Source organism: Oncorhynchus clarkii, chromosome 23 (genome assembly GCF_045791955.1).
Source record: "Oncorhynchus clarkii lewisi isolate Uvic-CL-2024 chromosome 23, UVic_Ocla_1.0, whole genome shotgun sequence".
NCBI lineage: Eukaryota > Metazoa > Chordata > Actinopteri > Salmoniformes > Salmonidae > Oncorhynchus > Oncorhynchus clarkii.
The window spans coordinates 48,803,372-48,828,275 of NC_092169.1; the positions used below are offsets into that span (position 1 = coordinate 48,803,372).

A 24,904-nucleotide genomic window follows, 5' to 3' on the forward strand; every position below is an offset into this window, starting at 1 on the left:
TGTGTGTGTGTGTGTGTGTGTGTGTGTGGGATGTATGTGTGTACAAATAATTAATGGCAGGTGCATTCGCTAGCCGGAACCAGTGTTCCCCCTCCTCACAGTAATCTATGCCACGGCTCTGAAGTACTAAGGTACGGAGCTACTGGGCTGAGAAGAACCATACAGGAAAAGAGAGAGTGAGAAAGGGGAGAGAACACAGAGAGAGAGGAGAGAGAGAAGAGAGAAAGAGAGCAAGAGAGAGAGAGAGAGACAGAGATAGAAATACTATATATATAGAGAGAGAGTGACAGAGGTTGAGGGGGGGGGGGGGGGGGTGCCTGGAGAGATACCTGGAGAGATTCCTGGCTGGGCTGAGAACATACTCAGAAGAACTATCCAGAGATGAGGGGGAGGGAGTGCAGGAGGGCGGGAGGATGAGAAAGAGAAGGGAGCAGAGAGAAACGTGATTGAGAGGGAAGGATATTTGTCATCCAGTAGTAGTAGTAATTTACTTTTTGATTGACGGTTGTGGTAGATATCGACCAGCTACGTGATATGAGCTCAATGCTTTACAAAAAACCACTGGAATGCTAAGTGTGTGTGTGTGTGTGTGTGTGTGTGTGTGTGTGTGTGTGTGTGTGTGTGTGTGTGTGTGTGTGTGTGTGTAGATTTAGTGTACAGCATAGTGTAGATGTATTGCTAGTAGCCAAATAGTTCTGGTAATGAAAAATGTCCCAAATCACACATGGAGATACACCCGGTGTTACGGATACAGTTATCCTGTGTGTGTATCCTGTGTGTGTGTGTGTTTCTTTTCTCTCCTTCTCCCCTCACAGGTGAAAATCATCACTCCCCAATCAGTCAACAATCAACCCATCAATCAGAAGACACACCTCCTCCTGTTTCCTACCCTATCACAGTTCCTTCCCCATGGTTTAAAAACCCCATCATTTGTTTGTTCAAGAGCTCAATCTTTGTAATGCCATGTTGGTAGATAGCTGTTCTTGGTAGATTTCAGGAGAGCTCAATCTTTGTAATGCCATGTTGGTAGATCTCTGTTCTTTATAGATTTCAGTAGCTCAATCTCTTTGTAAATGCCATGTATGTAGATCTCTCTCTTTGCGTATTAACCTCTCTTTTGTTTGAGCACCTCCATATCACTTTGTCATCTCCTGTGAGTATTGTTTTTGCTTATGGTGTTTGCTGGTGGGAAAAGGGGAAACCAAGACAAGTCGCCCATGGGCATACACTACCCGTAGGTAAACTTTGTTAAAAACACTAGTTAGAACTGGGTGGACCACCCACTGTATTTTTGGTTAGTTAGTTAGCTGTTGTTGAAATAGGCTAGTCTAGCTTAGGGGTGTTTTTGCATATTTGTTTCTTTCCTTGGGTCCAGCTCAGCCCCTTTTCCTGCTTCCCCCCCATTACCGTGTGTTTAGAAATAAACCTTGAGTTTGACGGTATTATTTCGGTTGTCGTGGTTATTTCGTTCACTTTTACTTTGTCACTATTATAATTTACATGAGTTATGTTACGCGTCTCATTACCATCCCCCCCTAGACTGTCGGGCCAAAAAGGGATTCGTAACATAAGTGGAGCCTCATCCGGGATCTGTCTTTACTGACACCCATGCCGCTCATGTAGATTGTTGAAGTGGTATAGTTCAGTGTTGAGCGTCATAGCTGAAGTAGCATTAGTGTTTGCTATTTTCGTTGGCTCTTGTGAAGTAGTGTAAGATGGCTACTTTTGATTTGAAGTCCTTTTTGGATAACCCTTCGTGGGAGGTTTTTGACAAATGTCGTAGAGTTGCTTTAATGACCTTGGCTGACCATTATTCAGTATCGATTCCACAGAATGTAGTTAAGTCGGAGGTTAAAAAGCTGGTGTTAAATGTATTGTTGGAAGAGCAGGTGCTTGTGTTACCGCTGCCTGAGCATACTAACCCTGTAGGGGATGTTGCTGCTCCTGTAAGCCCATTGGTATCTGATAATGAGGGCGAGGCTAAAACACCAGCCACATTGTCCCATTTTGAACCACTCTCCCCACTGTCAAACGGTGATGCCAGAAGGGATGTCCGTTTAGCACAGTTCCAACTAGAGGTGGAAGAGAGAGCCCAAATTAGGCGAGAGACTCTCCAGTTGGAGATGTGTAAAATTGAGGCAGAAAGAGAACAGCGGCATTTAGATTTGGAGATGGGTAAAATTCAGGCAGAAAAAGAACAGCGGCATTTAGATTTGGAGATGTGTAAAATTGAGGCAGAAAAAGAACGAGAACGAGAACAGAGGCAGATGACGTTTAAAATGCGCCAGATGGAACTGGAGGCAGAGACAGCGAGGCTAGCCTTCGTTCCTGCTGTCACTGTTAGTGAGTCGTCCTCACCAGCTGTGTCCTCAAACACGTTTGACATTAGTAGGCAGATAGCTTTAGTACCTTTGTTCAGAGAGTCGGAGGTTGACTCCTATTTTTGTGTATTTGAGCGTATAGCCGTAGCATTGAAGTGGCCTGAAGAGGTATGGTGCCTATTACTTCAGTGTAAATTAACTGGTAAAGCCCAAGAGGTTTTGTCAGCGCTACCTCTGGAGGACAGTTTGAATTATGAAGTAGTCAAAGCTACTGCTCTTCGTGCCTATGAGCTTGTGCCTGAGGCATACCGACAGAGATTTAGGTCTCATAGAAAGTCTTCTAGTAAGACTTATGTGGAATTTGCTAGAGACAAGGGAAATCTGTTTGATAAATGGCATGCTGCTAGTAAGGTAACTGATTTCAACTCTCTCCGGGAGTTAATCTTGTTGGAAGAATTTAAAAATTGCTTACCCGAATGCATTGTAGTTTACCTAAACGAACAGAAAGTATCCTCCCTGGCAGAAGCGTCTGTGTTGGCAGACGAGTTTGTGTTGACGCACAAGAGTGTGTTTTCGGCTCAAACTGAGAGTAGAACCACTGAGTTTCCTACCTTTAGCCCTAGTCGGCCAGCAGTAGTATATAAAGCACGCCAGAAGAATGAGCGTTCCTGTTTCTATTGTCATAAAGTGGGACATATGATTAATGATTGCTTCCTGCTTAAACGCAAACAAGGGATGCCTCTTCGTGCCAAGCCACCAACAGGTGTTGCTCTAATTCGTACGGTTGTGAGGTCTACAACAAAACAGGTGCCTCAGAGTAACTGTAGTTTGAAAGACCCAGTCCCCGACCGCAGTTATGAACCATTCATTTCCGATGGGTTTGTGTCCCTAACGAATGACGAAGCGTCTCAGCGTCCGGTTAAAATCCTTAGAGATACTGGTGCGGCGCAGTCGTTTATATTGTCTGATGTGTTGCCCTTATCTGACGATAAATACTGTGGTTCCAGTGTGTTAGTGCAGGGTATTGAAATGGGTTTTGTCCCAGTGCCGTTGCACTTTGTGAAAGTACACTCTGAGTTAATCAGTGGAATATTCAGAGTGGGGGTACGTCCTAAGTTGCCAGTGAAAGGTGTGACCTTTATAATGGGTAACGATATTGCCGGAGGAAAGGTAGTACCCGTATTGGAAGTATTGGATAAAAGTGACCACTCTCTCTCGAATGAGTTGGCACAGAGTTATCCACATGTGTTCCCCGCTTGTGCTGTCACTCGTGCTCAGGCACTACAAGAGGGTGACGTGATAGATTTGTCGAACACTGTTCTGTTCAAAGAGGATGATCAAGAGGATGGATTGTGTGATACCTCTGAGAAGCTGATCACCTCTGACAAACAGCCCAGGAAAGAATTAAAGAACGTTGAACTTATTGCTGATGCAATAGTTACCAGTCACTCGTGAGCAGCTGATTGCTAACCAAAAGGTTGACAACAAACTTGCTAAATGTTTTTCTAGTGTTGTCTCATTGGAAGAGGTGAAGAAGAAGAATGTGGCTTACTTCATTGATGGTAATCTCCTCATGCGTAAATGGAAATCCGATGTTGACGCGGGTGGAGATTGGAATGCTGTTTACCAAATAGTAATTCCTACAGCCTTTCGACAAAATGTGTTATCCCTTGCTCATGATCACCAGTGGTCTGGTCATTTAGGAATTACAAAGACGTATGATCGGATCCTTCGACATTTCTTTTGGCCGGGTTTAAAACAAGATGTGGCTCAGTTCTGTCGGACATGCCACACCTGTCAGATAACAGGAAAACCAAATCAGGTTATTCCTCCCGCTCCTCTTTGTCCCATACCTGTAATAGGTGAACCATTTGAGCATGTGGTGGTTGATTGTGTCGGACCGTTACCGAAGACAAAATTGGGTAACCAGTTTGTGTCTCGTGTGTGAAAATGTTTTCTGTATGTTTTGCAAGGTTGTTGCTTTGTTGTGAGTATTCATTGAAATACTGTAGTCGCAACCCCTAGGGTTGCTCTTTTAAGGGTGGGAGTGTTACGGATACAGTTATCCTGTGTGTGTATCCTGTGTGTGTGTGTTTCTTTTCTCTCCTTCTCCCTCACAGGTGAAAATCATCACTCCCCAATCAGTCAACAATCAACCCATCAATCAGAAGACACACCTCCTCCTGTTTCCTACCCTATCACAGTTCCTTCCCCATGGTTTAAAAACCCCATCATTTGTTTGTTCAAGAGCTCAATCTTTGTAATGCCATGTTGGTAGATCTCTGTTCTTTATAGATTTCAGTAGCTCAATCTCTTTGTAAATGCCATGTATGTAGATCTCTCTCTTTGCGTATTAACCTCTCTTTTGTTTGAGCACCTCCATATCACTTTGTCATCTCCTGTGAGTATTGTTTTTGCTTATGGTGTTTGCTGGTGGGAAAAGGGGAAACCAAGACAAGTCGCCCATGGGCATACACTACCCGTAGGTAAACTTTGTTAAAAACACTAGTTAGAACTGGGTGGACCACCCACTGTATTTTTGGTTAGTTAGTTAGCTGTTGTTGAAATAGGCTAGTCTAGCTTAGGGGTGTTTTTGCATATTTGTTTCTTTCCTTGGGTCCAGCTCAGCCCCTTTTCCTGCTTCCCCCCCATTACCGTGTGTTTAGAAATAAACCCTGAGTTTGACGGTATTATTTCGGTTGTCATGGTTATTTCGTTCACTTTTACTTTGTCACTATTATAATTTACATGAGCTATGTTACGGGTCTCACTACCATCCCCCCTAGACTGTCGGGCCAAAAGGGATTCGTAACACCCGGGCTGAAGGGAAAAACAATACAACAAAATAGGCTCTTGACATTTCCTCAATAAGTGGTGTAGTTTGAAGCATGTTGCTCTTCACCTCCTACATACTAAATCAGGTGATGAAAATGGTGCTGACGGATAGGACTGCCATGCTTCTAGCTCTTAAGAAACTTTGCAGTATTTTGTTTTTTTATGTGTTATTTCAGCACTCACGCACTGTTGGGGTAAGTGACTCTGAACTTGCAACGGTGAGCCCCAAGTTGTTATATATACTTTTTTTTATTGTGCATTTTGCTCTTTGTCTCATGACACCTGCATACTTTGTTGACTACAAACTTTCTTTACCCACCCGTGGGACAAACTATGTTTTTTCCCACACTCGGGACTCTCTATTGGTTACACTGACTTTTGGCCTCCCACACTATTCCAACCAACTCTCACTGACTTGTGCTCTAATATCTGCTTCACTGATTTCTGATCTCGTAAAAGCCTGGGTTTTATGCACGTTCACACTAGAAGTTTATTACCTAAAATGGATCCATTGAAAGTGTTGATCAGCTCCAATCCAGATGTGTTGGTCATTACTGAGACGTGGTTAAGAGAGTGTTTTGAACACTGATGTTAACCTTTCTGGTTATAACCTTTTTCGGGAATACAGATCTTCCACAGGTGGGGGACTGGCAATCTTTACCAAGGATCACCTTCAGTGCTCGGTTGTCTCCACCAAGTCTGTCCCCAAAATAATGTGATTTGTTGGTTTTAAGCATTAAACTTTCAAATAGCTCTTTGACTGTTGCTGCGCGCGATCGTCCTCCATCAGCACCGGCCTGAACCCTACCTGCCCTAAGCCCTCTCCTGGCCCCTTACACCAAGTCTGAATTTGTTCTGCTTGGTGACCTAAACTGGGACATGCTTAAATCACCTGAACAAGTCCTAAAGCAACGGGACTCCCTACATTTTTCCCAGATTATTACCAATCCCACAAGGTAAGACTCCAAACACCCAGAAAATGCTATCCTCACAAATAAGGTTTTCCTCACAAAATGTTATCCTCACAAATAATTAATATAGGTATCAGTCTGTTTTCTGTAATGACCTTAGTGATCACTGTTTTACAGCCTGTGTTTGTAATGGCTGCTCAGTGAAATGACATGTCCTGATTTGTCATAGACACTTGCAAAAAAAACTTTAATGAGCAAGCCTTCATTCATGAACTGGCCTCTGTAAAATGATAAAGAATCTGCATGATCCCCTCTGTCAAAGACGCTTGGACCTTCTTTTTTGATATTTTCAGTGGGATTGTTAACAAACACACCCCCATAAAGAAAATGAGAATTAAAAACAGGTTCAGCCCCTGGTTCGACCATGATCTTGCAGAGTTACTCCACCTCAAGAATTAAGTTTGGCGAAAGGCTCGGCACACGCATACTCAGGCTGACTGGCTATCGTTCAGGCAAATGAGAAATAAGTTCACTCAGGCTATCCGGAAGGCCAAAGTTAGTTACTTTAAAGGAGCAGGTCTCTCTGTGTGGGTCTAACCCCAAGAAGTTCTGGAAAATGGTTCCATTTACAGTATAAATGTTGATGAAAATACAAGTGTTATACAAGGAATTAGAGATATACTTCTTAATGCAACCGCTGTGCAAACCATGCAATAAGCTGAGTACAGCGTTCAGACAACAAAGCAGCCAAAAAGATATCCGCCATATTGGGTAGTCAACATTAGTCAAATAGCATTATAAATATTCACTTACCTTTGATGATCTTCATCAGCATGCACTCCCAGGAATCGCAGTCCCAAAATAAATGTTTGTTTTGTTCGATAATGTTCATCATTTCTGTCCAAATAGCTTCTTTTGTTAGGGCATTTGGTAAACAAATCCAAAGTCACGAAGCGCGTTCACTAGGAGCAGACGAAATGTCAAAAAGTTCCGTTACAGTCCGTAGAAACATGTCAAACGATGTATAGAATCAATATTTAGGATGTTTTTAACATAAATCTTCAATAATGTTCCAACCGGAGAATTCCTTTGTCTGTAGAAAAGCAATGGAACGGGAACTACCTTTCACGGGAACGAGCGTCACGAGCCTGTGGCACTCTGCCAGACCACTGACTCAAAGAGCCCTTATGAGCCCCTACTATACAGTAGAAGCCTAAAACAAGTTTCTAAAGACTATTGACATCTAGTGGAAGCCTTAGGAAGTGCATCGTGACCAATATCCCACTGTATCTTCAATAGGGAATGAGTTGAAAATCAACCAACCTCAGATTTCCCACTTCCTGGTTGGATTTTGTCTCAGGTTTTTGCCTGCCATATTACTTCTGTTATACTCACATACATCATTCAAACAGTTTTAGAAACGTCAGAGTGTTTTCTATCCAAATAAAATAATAACACGCATATATTAGCAACTGGGACTGAGGAGCAGGGAGTTTACTCTGGCCACCTCTGGGCACCTTATTCATCCAAGCTACTCAATACTGCCCCCAGCCATAAGAAGTTAAGAACAAATTCTTAATTACAATGATGGCCTCCAAAAGGCCTCATGCGGGGACGGGGGTTTGGGATTCAATTATTTTAAATAAAAACAAAATAGGACAAATCACACATCACAACAATAGAGACAACACAATACTACATAAAGAGAGACTAAGACAATAACATAGCAAGGCATCAACACATGACAACACAGCAAGGCAGCAACACAAAATAACAACAACATGGTAGCAACACAATGTGGTAGCAGCATAAAACACGGGACAAACATTAATGGGCACAGACAACAGCACAAAGGGCAAGAAGTTAGAGACCACAATACATCACGCAGAGCAGCTACAACTGTCAGTAAGAGTGTCCATGATTGTGTCTTTGAATGAAGAGATGGAGTTAAGACTGTCCAGTTTAAGTGTTTGTTGCAGCTCGTTCCAGTCACTAGCTGAAGCGAACTGAAAAGAGGAGCGACCCAGGGATGTGTGTGCTTTGGGGACCTTTAACAGAATGTGACAGGCAGAACAGGTGTTGTATGTGGAGGATGAGGGCTGCAGTAGATAGGGGGGAGTGAGGCCTAAGAGGGTTTTATAAATAAGCATCTACCAGTGGGTCTTACGATGGGTACACAGAGATGAGCAGTTTACAGAGGAGTATAGAGTGCAGTGATGTGTCCTATAAGTAGTAGAAAATACTAGTAGGTTTTTATTCTCTATTTTGGTTAGGTCGGGTGTGACAGTGACTAGGGTGGGTAATGTAGGTTGTTTTATTTCTATGTTGGCCTGGTATGGTTACCAATCAGAGGCAGCTGTTTAGCGTTGTCTCTGATTGGGGATCATATTTAGGCAGCTATTTCCCCACTGTTTTTTTGTGGGATCTTGTTTTTGTGTTGTCGCCTGTGGGCACTCCAGAACGTCACATTCAGTTTATTCTTTATAGTTTTTTTTTGCGTTTCATTGAATAAACATGTGGGACCCATATCGCACTGCACTTTGGTCCGAGTATGCTTACGACGATCATAACAGAAGATCCCACCACAACAGGACCAAGCAGCGTGCCCAGGAGGAGAAGATATCCTGGGCTTGGGAGGAGATCAAGGAGGAGAAGACATCCTGGACTTGGGAGGAAATAATGGCAGGAGACGAAAGCCTTCCTTGGAAGCAGACGCAAGGAAAGAAGGGAGGACAGCGACGATGATGCCGGGGTTCGCGGCCACATAGAAAGCCGAAAAGATTTTTTTTGGGGGGTGGCGCACGGGGTGGTCGGCGTAGCCGGGGAGTGAACCAGAGCCAGTTTGGGAGAAGAGGGAGAAATTGGAGGAGAGTGAACGGAGAGAGTCAGAGACCATCAGTGAGTTGATGGAGAAATTGGGGGAGAGAGAAATGAGAGAGTTGTTGTGTTGGTGAATGATGCACAACATTCACCCTAAGGAGCGTGTTATCTGTTTGATGCCACCTCAGTCAGCTCTCCGTACTCGTCCTGAAGAGCGTGCTAGCAGTCTGGTAAAAACTGTGCCGGCTCTACGCACCAAGTCTCCAGTGCGCCTCCACAGCCCAGTACGTCCTGTGCCAACTCCCCGCACTCGCCGTGCAGAGTGTCATCTGTCCGGGACAATTTGTGACGGCTCTATAAACAAGACCTTCAGTGCACCTTCCCAGTCCGGTGCCATCTGTTCTGGCTCCACACACTCGGCCTCCAGTGCGCATCCCCAGTCCAGAGCTTCCGGCGACGGTCCCCAGTCCAGAACTTCCGGCGACGGTTCACAGTCCGGAGCTTCCGGCGACGGTTCACAGTCCGGAGCTTCCGGCGACGGTTCACAGTCCGGAGCTTCCGGCGACGGTTCACAGTCCGGAGCTTCCGGCGACGGTTCACAGTCCGGAACTTAGATTATTATTATTATTATTATTATTATTTCTATGTTGGCCTGGTATAGTTCCCAATCAGAGGCGGCTGTTTAGTGTTGTCTCTGATTGGGGATCATATTTCGGCAGCCATTTCCCCAATGTTTTTTTGTAGGATCTTGTTTTGTGTTGTTGCTTGTGAGCACTCCAGAACGTCACGTTTCATTTATTCTTTATTGTTTTTTTGTGTTTCACTGAATAAACATGTGGAACCCATATCGCACTGCGCTTTGGTCCGAGTGTGCTTACGACGATCGTGACAACACCTGTCAGGGGGATGGATTATCTAGGCAAAGGAGAAATGCTCACTAACAGGAATATAAAAAATGTGTGCTCAACATTTGAGAGAAATATGAAACAATTCTGGGGTCTTTTATTTCTGCTCATAATACATGGGACCAACACTTTCCATGTTTGAAAGGGCTTTTTCTATTTTCCGTTTTAATTATCTATTAGAGGGAAACTTTATGTAAATGCACTTTCGGCATTTACATGAAAATCCTGGAAGCTTAAATGGGTTTACATTAGGAGAAAATCATCACTTTTCGAAGTGTTATGTTTATATGTGAACGCTGCAATTCCTTCCTTCCCTATCCTACTCTCCACTCCTCTCTCTGCTCGCTCCCTCCTTCTTCTACTCTCTGTCTCTGTGTCTCTGTGTCTGTGTCTCTGTGTCTCTGTGTCTGTGTGTGTCTCTGTGTCTGTCTCTGTGTCTCTGTGTCTGTGTCTCTGTGTCTGTGTGTGTCTCTGTGTGTCTGTGTGTCTCTGTGTCTGTGTGTCTGTGTGTCTGTGTGTCTGTGTGTCTGTGTGTCTCTGTGTCTGTGTGTCTGTGTGTCTGTGTGTGTCTATGTGTCTCTCCTCTCCTCTCCTCTTGAGTTTCTCAATGAAAAACGACCCAGACTTGAGGAGAGACAGTAGAAAAAAGGTAGGGAGGGAAAGAGAGAGGGAGAGAGAGAGATCAAGACAGCAAGCGAGAGCGAGGGAGGGAGGGATGCAATATACTGCTAATTAGAAGGATAATTGGATAGCAAATATAATGTTGATAACATGATACATCCAGCGGCATTGGTCTCCTGTCTTACCATAGTGCAACAGTATTGGTTTAGGTCATTTTCAAGGAGTCAAATAATTGCTGTTGCTTCTGGTTCACACAAAATAATGATTGTGTGGCTGAAATGTGTTTATTTGATTTTAAACCAGAGAAGATAGCAAAAGTATTTACATCCTCTATGAGGCTGTGGAGGGATTCTAATTTTGGTTTTAAAAGAAAACATGAATCATCAGCGCACAATGACACCTTTGTTTTTAAGCCACGGATTTCTAATCCCTTAATATTATTGTTGGATCTAATTTTAACAGCTAACATTTCAATGGAAATAATAAACAGATAGGCCGGTAGTGGACAACCTTGTTTTACTCGTCTTGACAGTTTAAAACTTTCTTAAATGTTGCCATTATTTACTCTTTTACATCTAAAGTTATTATACATAACTTTAACCCATTTTATAAGAGATTATCCAAAATTGAAATATTGTAGGCATTTATATAAAAACTCCAGTCATACTTTATCAAAAGCATTTTCAAAATCAGCTGTGAAAACCAGGCCTGATGTCCCCGATATTTCATAGCATTCTATTGTTTCCAATCCTTGTTTTATATTATCTCCAATGTATTTTCCATGTAAAAAACCTGTCAGATTAGGAAGAATAATATCTGACTATACCCTTTTAATTCTATGCGCAAATTATTTTTGCATCACAACACTGAAGTGTAAGAGGCGTCCAATTTTCTAAATGGACTGGATCTTTATATATACACCACTTGGATCCTGTTTCAGTAATAATGAAATCAGACCTTGTTGCGTGTCCGATAATCTACCATTTATATACAGTTCAAGTCGGAAGTTTACATACACCTTAGCCAAATACATTTAAACTCAGTTTTTCACAAATCCTAACATTTAATCCTAGTAAAAAAACTTTGTTTTAGGTAAATTAGGATTACAACTTTATTTTAAGCTTTATTTCTTTAATCACATTCCCAGTGGGTCAGAAGTTTACATACTCTCAATTAGTATTTGGTAGCATTGCCTTCAAATTGTTTAACTTGGGTCAAACGTTTCGGGTAGCCTTCCACAAGTTTCCCACAATAAGTTGGGTGAATTTTGGCCCATTCCTCTGGACAGAGCTAGTGTACCTGAGTCAGGTTTGTAGGCCTCCTTGCTTGCACAAGTTTTTTCAGGCTTTGTGATGGCCACTCCAATACCTTGACTTTGTTGTCCTTAAGTCATTTTGCCTCAACTTTGGAAGTTTGTTTGGGGTCATTGTCCATTTGGAAGAACCTTTTGCGACCAAGCTTTAACTGATGTCTTGAGATGTTGCTTCAAAATATCCACATGATTTTCCATCCTCATGATACCATCTATTTTGTGAAGTACACCAGTCTTTCCTGCAGCAAAGCACCCCCACAACATGATGCTGCCACCCCCATGCTACATGGTTGGGATCGTGTTCTTCGACTTGCAAGCCTCGCCCTTTTTCCTCCAAACATAATGATGGTCATTATGGCCAAACAGTTCTATATTGTTTCATCAGACCAGAGGACTCCAAAAAGTATGATCTTTGTCCCCATGTGCAGTTGTAAACCGTAGTCTGGCATTTTTTTATGGTGGTTTTGGAGCAGTGGCTTCTTCCTTGCTGAGCGGCATTTCAGGTCATGTTGATATAGGACTCGTTTTACTGTGGATATAGATACTTTTGTACCAGTTTCCTCCAGCATCTTCACAAGGTCTTTGGCTGTTGTTCTGGGATTGATTTGCACTTTTTGCACCAAAGTACATTTATCTCTAGGAGACAGAACGCGTCTCCTTCCTGAGCGGTATGACGGCTGCATCGTCCCATGGTGTTTATACATGCGTACTATTGTTTGTACAGATGAACATAGTACCTTGAGGCGTTTGGAAATTGCTCCCAATGATGAACCAGACTTGTGGAGGTCTACAATTGTTTTCCTGATGTCTTGGATGATTTCTTTTGTTTTTCCCATGATGTCAAGCAAAGAGGCACTGCGTTTCAAGGTAGGCCTTGAAATACATCCACAGGTACACATCTAATTGACAAAGATTATGTTAATTAGCCAATCAGAAGCTTCTAAAGCCATGACATCACATTCTGGAATTTTCCAGGCTGTTTAAAGGCAGAGTGAACTTACTATCTGTAAACTTCTGACCCACTGGAATTGTGATACAGTGAATTATAAGTGAAATAATCTGTCTGTAAACAATTGTTGGCAAAATTACTTGTGTCATGCACAAAGTAGATGTCCTAACCGACTTGCCAAAACTATAGTTTATTAACAAGACATTTGTGGAGTGGTTGAAAAACAAGTTTTAATAACTCCAACCTAGGTCTATGTAAACTTCTGATTTTAACTGTATATTTCGCCTCCCAAACCCCTTTTCCATAAAACCTAATCTAAAATTGTCACACCCTGACCATAGTAAGCTGTTTTTTCTCTATGTTGGTTGGGGCGTGATAGTGACTTGGGTGGGTCATCTAGGTGATATTGTATTTCTATGTTGGCCTGATATGGTTCCCAATCAGAGGCAGCTGTTTATCGTTGTCTCTGATTGGGGATCATATTGAGGTAGCCATTTCCTCATTTGTGTTTGTGGGATCGTGTCTACATTTAGTTGCCTGAGTCCACACCAGTAGCTTCACGTTTCGTTTGTGCTTTATTGTTTTGTTTTTGGTGAGTTTCAGTTTATTAAAACATGTGGAACTCTACTCACGCTGCGCCTTGGTCTACTCCTTCAACGACAGTGATAAAAATGGTTGAATGTGTAAACAATAGATATTATATTCCTTCTCTTTTAGCCAGGGAAATACTGATTGTCTTTTCTTATTATCTGCTAAGCCATTACAATTACAACTGGCTATACTTATTTCACCTCTTACCATAATGAGACTCAAGTTTCAATTCTAATTATCTAATTATTATTATATGTTTGTAAACGTACCATTAAAACATGATGATTTACTGTCTATATAGCTTTACCTTGATATTTGCATTGCTACTAAGTAAACCTCCAATTGGTCCCCACTATTCCACCCACTAAAACCCCTCCTCATGCCGAGTTGGGTTGTCATCCCAATGCCCTTGCAGACTGCCCCAGACTGCCCCACGCCATTACCAAAATTACATTATGGCAAGCAATTATTATTTCAGCGAACAATTATTGTGACTCATCCTATATTGTCACTAACATCTTTCACTCCCTTGCAACAGTTGTGAAACACACACACACACACACACACATACACACACACACAAAACCCCTTTCCCCAACAACAACCATAGAATCAGATTCTCAACAGTTGCACCATCCCAGAGCCCAACTCAAGAAAGGTCTTGATTATGAATGCATTTGCAGCTGTATGAGAAGGCCTGCAAGACTGATCAAAAAAATGGGCAGAAATGGGGAAAGTTGATTAACCATTGTCACGACCTAGGTGATGGAGGTCAGATATACCCCCTTCTGCTGAGACCCTGAAACACACACATGGTCCCCCATAGTAGCAGCTTTGATAATTTCCTTGTACATTATGACCTCCCATCAGGGGGCTCTGGCTTTGCAGGACCAACCCTGCCAGACTGGCTCAGAATCTTGAGGGTGCGGTGCTGCTCTAGAAGGTCTCTGACCACATTTTTGCTACATACAGGCCGTATACAGCAGGCCCATAAAACAGATAGGGACTTCTCCTTAGTATCTGGGTCGTTCAGATGGGTGTCTAGGGTATAGGGAAATGTGTTTTGGGGTCAGTGCTCATACTCCTAAACACATGAATTCACAGCTGTCAAACTATTTGTTTGACAATCATTTTTTCCCTGCTCGCTCCTCCCCTTTCCTCACTAACCCTTTCCTCACCTCCCCTTTCCTCCCCTCCCCTCCCTTCTTCTCTCCTCTCCTCTACACTACTCTTTAAAAAAAAGAAACACCTTTATTTATCCAGGTAGGTGTAACGAGTTTCGTCTTCATACGAAGGAGAGTCGGACCAAAATGCAGCGTGTGGTTTACGATCCATGTTTATTAATGATACGAAACACGAATCTCCAATACAATACTACAAAAACAAAACGTAACGAAACCCTAACAGCCTATCTGGTGAAAAACACATAGACAGGAACAATCACCCACAAACACACAGTGAAACCCAGGCTACCTAAATATGGTTCCCAATCAGAGACAATGACGAACACCTGCCTCTGACTGAGAACCATATCAGGCTGAACATAGAAATAGACAAACAAGACATGAAACATAGAATGCCCACTCAGATCACACCCTGACCAATCAAAACATAGAAAATACAAAGTAAACTATGGTCAGGGCGTGACAGTACCCCCCCCCCAAGGTGCGGACTCCGGCCGCAAAACCTGAACCTATAGGGGAGGGTCTGGGTGGGCATCTGTCCGCGGTGGCGGCTCTGGCGCTGGACGTGGACCCCACTCCATGACAGTTTTAATCCCCCTCCTAAACGTCCCTAAATAGGTTACCCACCACAATGATAACATGGGACAGAGGGACAGCTCGGGACAGAGGTAACTCGGGACCGATAGGTAGCTCAGCACTGAGAGGAAGCTCAGCACTGAGAAGAAGCTCAGCACTGAGAGGAAGCCCAGGCAGGTAGTAGAAACTACCAGAACCTGGCTGGCTGGCGGTTTCAGCAGATCCTGGTCGACTAGCAGATCTGGGAGAATCTGGTCGACTGGCGGATCTGGGAGAATCTGGTCGACTGGCGGATCTGGGAGAATCTGGTCGACTGGCGGATCTGGGAGAATCTGGTCGACTGGCGGATCTGGGAGAATCTGGTCGACTGGCGGATCTAGGAGAATCTGGTCGACTGGCGGATCTAGGAGAATCTGGTCGACTGGCGGATCTGGGAGAATCTGGTCGACTGGCAGATCTGGGAGAATCTGGACGACTGGCAGATCTGGAAGAGTCTGGACGACTGGCAGATCTGGAAGAGTCTGATCGACTGGCAGATCTGGAAGAGTCTGGTCGACTGGCAGATCTGGAAGAGTCTGGTCGACTGGCAGATCTGGAAGAGTCTGGACGACTGGCAGATCTGGAAGAGTCTGGACGACTGGCAGATCTGGAAGAGTCTGGACGACTGGCAGATCTGGAAGAGTCTGGACGACTGGCAGATCTGGAAGAGTCTGGACGACTGGCAGATCTGGAAGAGTCTGGTCGACTGGCAGATCTGGAAGAGTCTGGTCGACTGGCAGCTCTGTCTGCTCCATGCTGACTGGCTGCTCCATGCTGACTGGCAGCTCTGGCTGCTCCATGCCGACTGGCTGCTCCATGCTGACTGGCAGCTCTGGCTGCTCCATGCTGACTGGCTGCTCTGGCTGCTCCATGCTGACTGGCTGCTCTGGCTGCTCCATGCTGACTGGCTGCTCCATGCTGACTGGCTGCTCCATGCTGACTGGCGGCCCTGGCTGCTCCATGCTGACTGGCGGCCCTGGCTGCTCCATGCTGACTGGCGGCCCTGGCTGCTCCATACTGACTGGCGGCCCTGGCTGCTCCATGCTAACTGGCAGCTCTGGCGGCTCCTTGCAGACTGGCAGCTCTGGCGGCTCCCTGCAGACTGGCAGCTTTGGCGGCATCCTGCAGAAAGGCAGCTCTGGCGGCTCCTTGCAGACTGGCAGCTCCTTGCAGACTGGCAGCTCTATGCAGACTGGCAGCTCCTTGCAGACTGGCAGCTCCTTGCAGACTGGCAGCTCCTTGCAGACCGGCAGCTCCTTGCAGACTGGCAGCTCCTTGCAGACTGGCAGCTCTATGCAGACTGGCAGCTCCTTGCAGACTGGCAGCTCCATGCAGACCGGCAGCTCCTTGCAGACTGGCAGCTCTATGCAGACTGGCAGCTCCTTGCTAACTGGCAGCTCTAAGCTAACTGGCAGCTCTAAGCTAACTGGCAGCTCTATGCTAACTGGCAGCTCTATGCTAACTGGCAGTTCTGAACAGGCGGGAGACTCCGGCAGCGCTGTAGAAGCGGAAAGCTCTGACAGCGCTAAACAGGCGGGAGACTCCGACAGCGCTGGAGAGGAGGAAGGCTCTGGCAGCGCTGGACAGGCGAGGCGCACTGTAGGCCTGATGCGTGGTGCTGGCACTGGTGGTACTGGGCCAAGGACACGCACAGGAAGCCTGGTGCGGGGAGCTGCTACCGGAGGGCTGGGGTGTGGAGGTGGTACTGGAAAAACCGGACCGTGCAGGCGCACTGGAGCTCTTGAGCACCGAGCCTGCCCAACCTTACCTGGTTGAATGCTCACGGTCGCCCTGCCAGTGCGGCGAGGTGGAATAGCCCGCACTGGGCTATGCAGGCGAACCGGAGACACCGAGCGCAAGGCTGGTGCCATGTAAGCCGGCCCAAGGAGACGCACTGGGGACCAGCTGCGTAGAGCCGGCTTCATGGCATTAGGCTCGACGCTCAATCTAGCCCGGCAGACACGCGGAGCTGGAATATACCGCACCGGGCTATGCACCCGCACTGGAGACACCGTGCGCACCACTGCATAACACGGTGCCTGTCCGGTCTCTCTAGCCCCCCGGTAAGCACAGGGAGTTTGCGCAGGTCTCCTACCTGGCGTAGCCATACTCCCTGTTAGCCCCCCCCCAAGAAATTTTTGGGGCTGCCTCTCGGGCTTCCTTGCCAGCCGTGTTCCCTCATATCGCCGGCTCCTCTCTCCGGCTGCCTCAGCTCTCCTAAGTGCCTCCACCTGTTCCCATGGGAGGCGATCTCTTCCAGCCAGTATCTCCTCCCAAGTGTAACAGCCCTTGCCATCCAAAACGTCCTCCCATGTCCATTCCTCTTTACGCTGCTGTTGCTGCCTGTTGACACGCTGCTTGGTCCGTTGGTGGTGGGTGATTCTGTAACGAGTTTCGTCTTCATACGAAGGAGAGTCGGACCAAAATGCAGCGTGTGGTTTACGATCCATGTTTATTAATGATACGAAACACGAATCTCCAATACAATACTACAAAAACAAAACGTAACGAAACCCTAACAGCCTATCTGGTGAAAAACACATAGACAGGAACAATCACCCACAAACACACAGTGAAACCCAGGCTACCTAAATATGGTTCCCAATCAGAGACAATGACGAACACCTGCCTCTGACTGAGAACCATATCAGGCTGAACATAGAAATAGACAAACAAGACATGAAACATAGAATGCCCACTCAGATCACACCCTGACCAATCAAAACATAGAAAATACAAAGTAAACTATGGTCAGGGCGTGACAGTAGGCCAGTTGAGAACAAGTTCTTATTTACAACTGCGACCTGGCCAAGATAAAGCAAAGCAGTTCGACACATACAACAACACAGAGTTACACATGGAGTAAAACAAACATACAGTCAATAATACAGTAGAAAAAGTATATATACAGTGTGTGAAATTGAGGTAAGATAAGGGAGGTAAGACAATAAATAGGCCATGGTGGGAAGTAATTACAATTTACCAATTAAACACTGGAGTGAATAGATGTGCAGAAGATGAATGTGTAAGTAGAGATACTGGGGTGCAAAGGAGCAAGATAAATAAATAAATAAATACAGTATTGGGATGAGGTAGTTGAACGGGCTATTTACAGATGTGCTATGTACATGTGCAGTGATCTATGAGTTGGTCTGACAGCTGGTGCTTAAAGCTAGTGAGGGAGATATGAGTCTCCAGCTTCAGTGATTATACTGTCCTCTCCCCTCCTATCTCCTCTTCTCTCCTTTCCCCCTCTCCTCTCAACTCCTCCTCTCCTCTTCACTCCCCGCCCATCCGCTCGTCTCCCCTCCTCACCTCTCGGTGCTGGGCTAGTCAGTAACATGAACAAGGACACAGCTGTGATGGTACTGTAGCTGGTCACACTGTTTAAGTAGCCCTGACCTCCTACTGACACAGGTGGAAATGAGAATACAGGATAGAGAGAGAAGGAACAGCGGTATCATGTGTTCTACAAATGTTTCAATTTTAATCGGCTTTCTAATTCGCAACAAAGTCTCCTTCACTCACGCCGCCAAACTTACCCTAGTAAAACTGACTATCCTACCGATCCTCGACTTCGGCGATGTCATCTACAAAATGGCTTCCAATACTCTACTCAGGAAACTGGATGCAGTTTCCTCTGTTACTAAAGCACCTTATACCACCCACCACTGCGACCTGTATGCTCTAGTCGGCTGGCCCTCGCTACATATTCGTCGTCAGACCCACTGCACGTGCTCCAGCAGGTGTATCTCACTGATCATCCCTAAAGTAGAGGGCTGAGTAGAGGGCTGAGGGGTGAGTCAATTAGTAAATAGAGGGCTGAGGGGTGAGTCAATGAGTAAATAGAGGGCTGAGGGGTGAGTCAATGAGTAAATAGAGGGCTGAGGGGCGAGTCAATGAGTAAATAGAGGGCTGAGGGGTGAGTCAATGAGTAAATAGAGGGCTGAGGGGTGAGTCAATGAGTAAATAGAGGGCTGAGGGGTGAGTCAATGAGTAAATATAGGGCTGAGGGGCCGGGTGAATGAGTAAATAGAGGGCTGAGGGGCCGGGTGAATGAGTAAATAGAGGGCTGAGGTGGTGAGTCAATGAGTCAATATAGGGCTGAGGGGTGAGTCAATGAGTAAATAGAGGGCTGAGGGGTGAGTCAATGAGTAAATAGAGGGCTGAGGGGTGAGTCAATTAGTAAATAGAGGGCCGAGGGGCGAGTTAATGAGTAAATAGAGGGATGAGGATGAGTGAATGAGTAAATAGAGGGCTGAGGGGTGAAAGGGGAAGAAATTGGTATGAAATTCAGCAAGAGTCATTGTTTTGAAATGTTATATGAGTGCTATTTTTTTATATTACAGACTTACATGCAATTTTCCCATATATGCACACAATCAAATATTGCTCTACCAGCCCTAAACCCAGAGAAACACAATCAAAATCACTTTTAAGCACTAAAACACTGTTAATACAGGAAGTGAATGGTCTTACTTAATGTTTCAATGAGGTCAGTTCTATATTTTTGTGTCACTGTTAAGTGTGTGTGTGTGTGGTGTGTGTGTGTGTACGTGCGTCCATGCATGTGTGAATGTGTGTGTGTGTGTGTGTGTGTCTGTTTGTGTGTATGTGTGGCCCTGCTCTGTGTGGCTTCATGGAGTACTGAAACAGTTAATGTAATTTCCACTCGTGGAGAAGGAGCAGTAAACGTGGTCAGGGGGCGTAACTAATTTGCACCGTGATATTGCCAGGGCCTTGGCTGAGAACACACGCTAACAAATTGCTGCTTAGACAAGCAAATCAACAGGGACCACAGAGCTGTTTTACTGGGAGCTCAGACGGGCTGTGTGTGCGTGACTGTGTGTGTGTGTGTGTGTGAGTGTGTGCGTGTGTGTGTGTGTGAGTGTGTGTGCATCTAATACTGGGTGTTCTGAAAGGCACTGACGACACAGTGGGAGAGAGGACTGGGATTTCCTAACTAGTATGGTTATGTAGAGACTGTTTGAGGGAATGTAGCCTTCATTTATTCATCACTACTATCGCATCCATATTAGGAAGTCACTAAATTGTCAGATGAAACTCCCTCAGTTGTCATACAAAACGCTTTCAGTAGTCAGAAATAATTCCTAGTACGTCTACATGCAGTGGAAAAGGGAACCGATGCAAGATGGCGCCGACAGAGATGGTAAACTCGCTTTGCGTTCTTAGGAAACTATGCAGTATTTTGTTTTTTTTAAATGTATAATTTCTTACATTGTTACCCCAGAAAATGTTAAGTCTTATTACATATAGCCGGGAGGAACTATTGGATATAATAGCAACGTCAACTTAACAACATTACGGCCAGGAATACGACTTTCACGAAGAGGATCCTCCACCCAGGACAATGGATCTGATCTCAGTAGGCGATTCAAAACAACGGCGCCGCAGAAGGGGCAGATGGAGCGGTCATCTGATCAGGCTCCGTAGACGGCCACATCTCTCACCGCTCCCGGGTATACCACTCACCAATGTCCAGTCTTTTGACAACAAGGTAGACAAGGGTTGCCTTCCAGAGAGATATCAGAGATTGTAACCTTCTCTGTTTCATTGAAACATGGCTCACTCGGGACATGTTATCAGAGTCGGTACAGCCACCCGGTTTCTTCACGCATTGCGCCGACAGAAACAAACATCTCTCTTGTAAGAAGAAGGGCGGGTGTGTATGCCTTATGATTAACGAGACGTGGTGTAATCATAACATACAGGAACTCCAGTCATTTTGTTCACGTGACCTAGAATTCCTTACAATCAAATGTCGACCACATCATCTACCAAGAGAATTATCTTTGATTATAATCACAGCCGTGTATATCCCCCTAAGCAGACACCTCAATGGCCCTGAAAGAACTTCACTGGACTCTATGTAAACTGGAAACCATACATCCTGAGGCTGCATTTATTGTAGCTGGCAGCATTCTGGATCATTGCTACTCCAACTTCCGTAAAGAATAAAAAACCCTCCCCTGCCCTCCTTTTGGTAAATCTGACCAGGACTCCATTTTGTTTCTCCCAGCCTATAGACAGAAAATTAAACAGGAAACGCCCGTGCTCAGGTCTGTTCAATGCTGGTCCGACCAATCGGATTCCATGCTTCAAGATTGCTTCGATCACACAGACTGGGATATGTTCCAGCATTGATGTATACGCAGACTCAGTGCGCGAGTTTATTAGTGCATCGGTGATGCATCGGTGATGTTGTACCCACTGTGACTATTAAAAACATCCCTAACCAGAAACCGTGGACTGATGGCAGCATTCGCACAAAACTGAAAGCGCAAACCACTGCTTTTAATCATGGCAACTCGACCGGAAACATGACCGAATACAAACAGTGTAGCTATTCCATCCGCAAGGCAATCAAACAAGCTAAGCGTCAGTATGGAGACAAAGTAGAGTCGCAATTCAATGGCTAAAACATGTGGCAGGGTCTACAGTCAATCACGGATTACTAAATGAAAACCAGCCCCGTCGCGGACAACGATGTCTTGCTCCCAGACAAATTAAATAACTTCTTTGCTCGCTTTGGAGACAATACATTGACACTGACACTGACATGGCCCGCTACCAAAACCTGTGGACTCTCCATCACAGTGGCCAACGTGAGTAAAACATTTAAAAGTGTTAACACACGCAAGACGGCATCCCTAGCCGGGTCCTCGGAGCGTGTACAGACCAGCTGACTGGTGTGTTTATGGACATATTCAACCAATCTCTATTCCAGTCTTCTGTCCCCACATGCTTTAAGAGGGCCACCGTTGTTCCTGTTCCCAAGAAAGCTAAGGTAACTGAGCTAAACAACTATCGCCCCGTGGCACTCTGATGGGCCGGATAGGAAACAACATCTCCACCTCGCTGGGTGCGTTCTCAGCCCTCTCCTGTACTCCCTGTTCCCCCATGACTGCGTGACCATGCACGCCTCCAACTCAATGATCAAGTTTGCAGACAACACTACAGTTTTAGGCTTTATTACCAACAATGACGAGACGGCCTACAGGGAGAAGATGATGAGGGCTCTCGGAGTATGGTGTCAGGAAAATAACCTCACACTCAACGTCAAACAAAACAAAGGAGATGATTGTGGACTTCAAGAAACAACAGAGGGAGAAAAGACAATATAAGGGAAATGATCAAACGGTTAAAGATGGTGATGTGATGATCTGTGTATAGAGATGTTAAAGGCTGCTAAGCCAGATGGGAGTCTGGCTGATAAGCAATGTCAATGGCAGTCACAAGGAGGTTGGGTGTGGTCAATCACTGTTCCTAAATGTCAGAAACAGGACCAAACCCGGTCCAGCCGCTCAGGAGGACCTGGACCGTCAGTGGTAGGAACAGACTATTCCTTGGCCCCTATCCACATCGATGGGAGTGGAGAAGGTGAAAAGTTTTAAGCTCCTCGGTGTACACATCACAGACAAACTGAAATGGACCACCCACACAGACAGCATGGTGAAGAAGGCACAACAGCACCTCTTCAACCTCAGGAGGCTGAAGAAATTTGGCTTGTCACCAAAAACACTCACAAACTTGTACAGATGCACAATCGAGAGCATACCTTCGGGCTTTATCACCGACTGGTATGGCAACTGCTCCACCCACAACCGTAAGCCTCTCCAGAGGGCAGTGCGTTCTGCACAACGCATCGCCGGGTGAAGCTACCTGCCCTCCATGACACCAACATCACCCGATGTCACAAGAAAGCCAAACAGATAATCAAGGATAACAACAACCCGAGCCACTGCCTGTTCACCCCGCTATCATCCAGAAGGCGAGGTCAGTACAGGTGCATCAAAGCTGGGACCGAGAGACTGAAAATCAGCTTCTATCTCAAGGCCATCATCACTAACATTGAGTGGCTGCTGCCAACATACAGACTCAAATCTCTTGTACTTTAATAATTAATAATTAGATGTAATAAATGTATCACCAGTCACCTTCAACGTTTACATACCCTACATTACTCATCTCATATGTATACACTGTACTCTATACCATCTACTGCATCTTGCCTATGCCACACGGCCATCGCTCGTCCATATATTTATATGTACTTATTCGTATTCATCCCTTTACACTTGTGTGTATAAGGTAGTTGTTGTGAAATTGTTACATTACTTGTTAGATATTACTGCCGTGTCGGAAATAGAAGCACAGCATTTCGCTACACTCTCATTAACATCTGCTAACCATGTGTATGTGACCAATAAAATGTGATTTGATTTGAACAGGATATCCTTAGAATGATTAAAGACTCAAATCAAGACACTATGGCCCCCTCCAAAATCCATAACACCAATGGCAACAAAATAAAATATCATTACCTGATCGTCCGTCCCGTTGGAAGTCTACGTGGTACCACTCCCCATCGTTGACCTTCTTGTTGACGGCCCTGGTCTTGGTAGTCCCGGACCCCATATCCAGCAGTAAATACAGGTGTCCGTCCAGCATCTCGATGGCAAAGAAGTCCACCTTCAATGTCAGGGGGCTCTTGGAATCCTTGAATTCAATTAAATCAAACTATTTAAAGAGCATTTAAAATCCCAACACACAGTAAAAAGTGAAGAAGATAAAAAAAATAAATCAGGATGAATATAATATCATAAAACAAGCAAAACATGTAAAACTATTTAATAAAATAATATTGCAATCACCTTGGGGGCCTGTTTGGGCTTGCCGTGGCTGAAGAGGAGAAGCCCGCTGGGCTCTGTGGTACGGAAGTCAAAGGAGATGGAGCCTGTCTTCTTGGCGTTCCATTTGTTGAGAGTTATGTAGGACTCGGGGGTCTCGAAGGTGATGGGGTCAAGGGTTGCCACGTTCTCACATTTGAAAGCCACGATGCCATGAACCTTCATCTTGGCATCACCCAGTTTGGCCATCCTGGACAGCTCGAGTCGCACGTCGTTGTTTTTGTACACTACCTAGGTTGATGGAGGGAGGAAAGGGGAAGGGAAGGGAGAAACAGTTCATCCATCTGGCCAAAAGTAGTGCACTACTGTATATAGTAAATAGGGTGCCATTTAGAACACAACCAGTCTTTGGAAGTGTATGACCAGAAACGGTGCGATATTCCTTAAATAGTGCACTACTGGCCAAAGGTAGTGCACTTTAAAGTGTTCTAATTTGTATGCACGCCATGTTTGGAAGTGTATGTGTGTGTCAGTCAGAATAATTTTTGCAGAACCGAATCACTTGGAGAAGTAAAAACGCTTTGAGAAAAGCATATGTCATTTCCTCTTTTGATGTAAACATTAACTTGAGATAAATCGAGACCTGTATCAGAATAAACTATTGCAGCCTCAACATTTAAAAGATGGTATATTTTCCAGAGCTTTTGAAAAGGGCATAATTTGAATGTAATTGAAATGCAATTTCACAACACTGACTTTTTAAAGGAACATACAAAAATATATGTATTCAGTAATCAATATAGAAAAATGTGAATTTAAGAATTTTTATCTACAGTAATCATATATTATTAACCTTTGTGGATAGTTTTGTAAAAAGGTACATTTATTTAGTTTTCAATTAGCTTTACTGTATAGCACTGTGCTGTGCAATGACATGAACACTCAGGGAGTTAGCTATGTTTGGTACTAATGAGGACAGACCACTGTCTTGTTCTCTCAGAAACTTCAGACCACTGTCTTGTTCTCCCAGAGACTTCAGACCACTGTCTTGTTCTCTCAAAACTTCAGACCACTGTCTTGTTCTCTCAGAAACTTCAGACCACTGTCTTGTTCTCTCAGAAACTTCAGACCACTGTCTTGTTCTCTCAGAAACTTCAGACCACTGTCTTGTTCCCCCAGGACATTCTAC

At 44.8% G+C, this 24,904-nt stretch overlaps 1 protein-coding gene across 12 annotated transcripts in view; it reads right to left on the minus strand.

The window, feature by feature from the left end:
- LOC139381237 (neurexin-1a-like) overlaps window positions 1-24,904 on the minus strand; it is a 749,117-nt gene that overhangs the window by 477,867 nt on the left and 246,346 nt on the right. For all 12 annotated transcript variants that reach the window (XM_071124703.1, XM_071124702.1, XM_071124701.1 and 9 more), the window contains 2 exons: window positions 23,740-24,006; window positions 23,410-23,584 (listed from right to left, as the gene is read on the minus strand). In XM_071124703.1, the coding sequence (XP_070980804.1) occupies window positions 23,410-23,584; window positions 23,740-24,006 (442 nt within the window). The remainder of the gene's footprint in view (window positions 1-23,409; window positions 23,585-23,739; window positions 24,007-24,904) is intronic.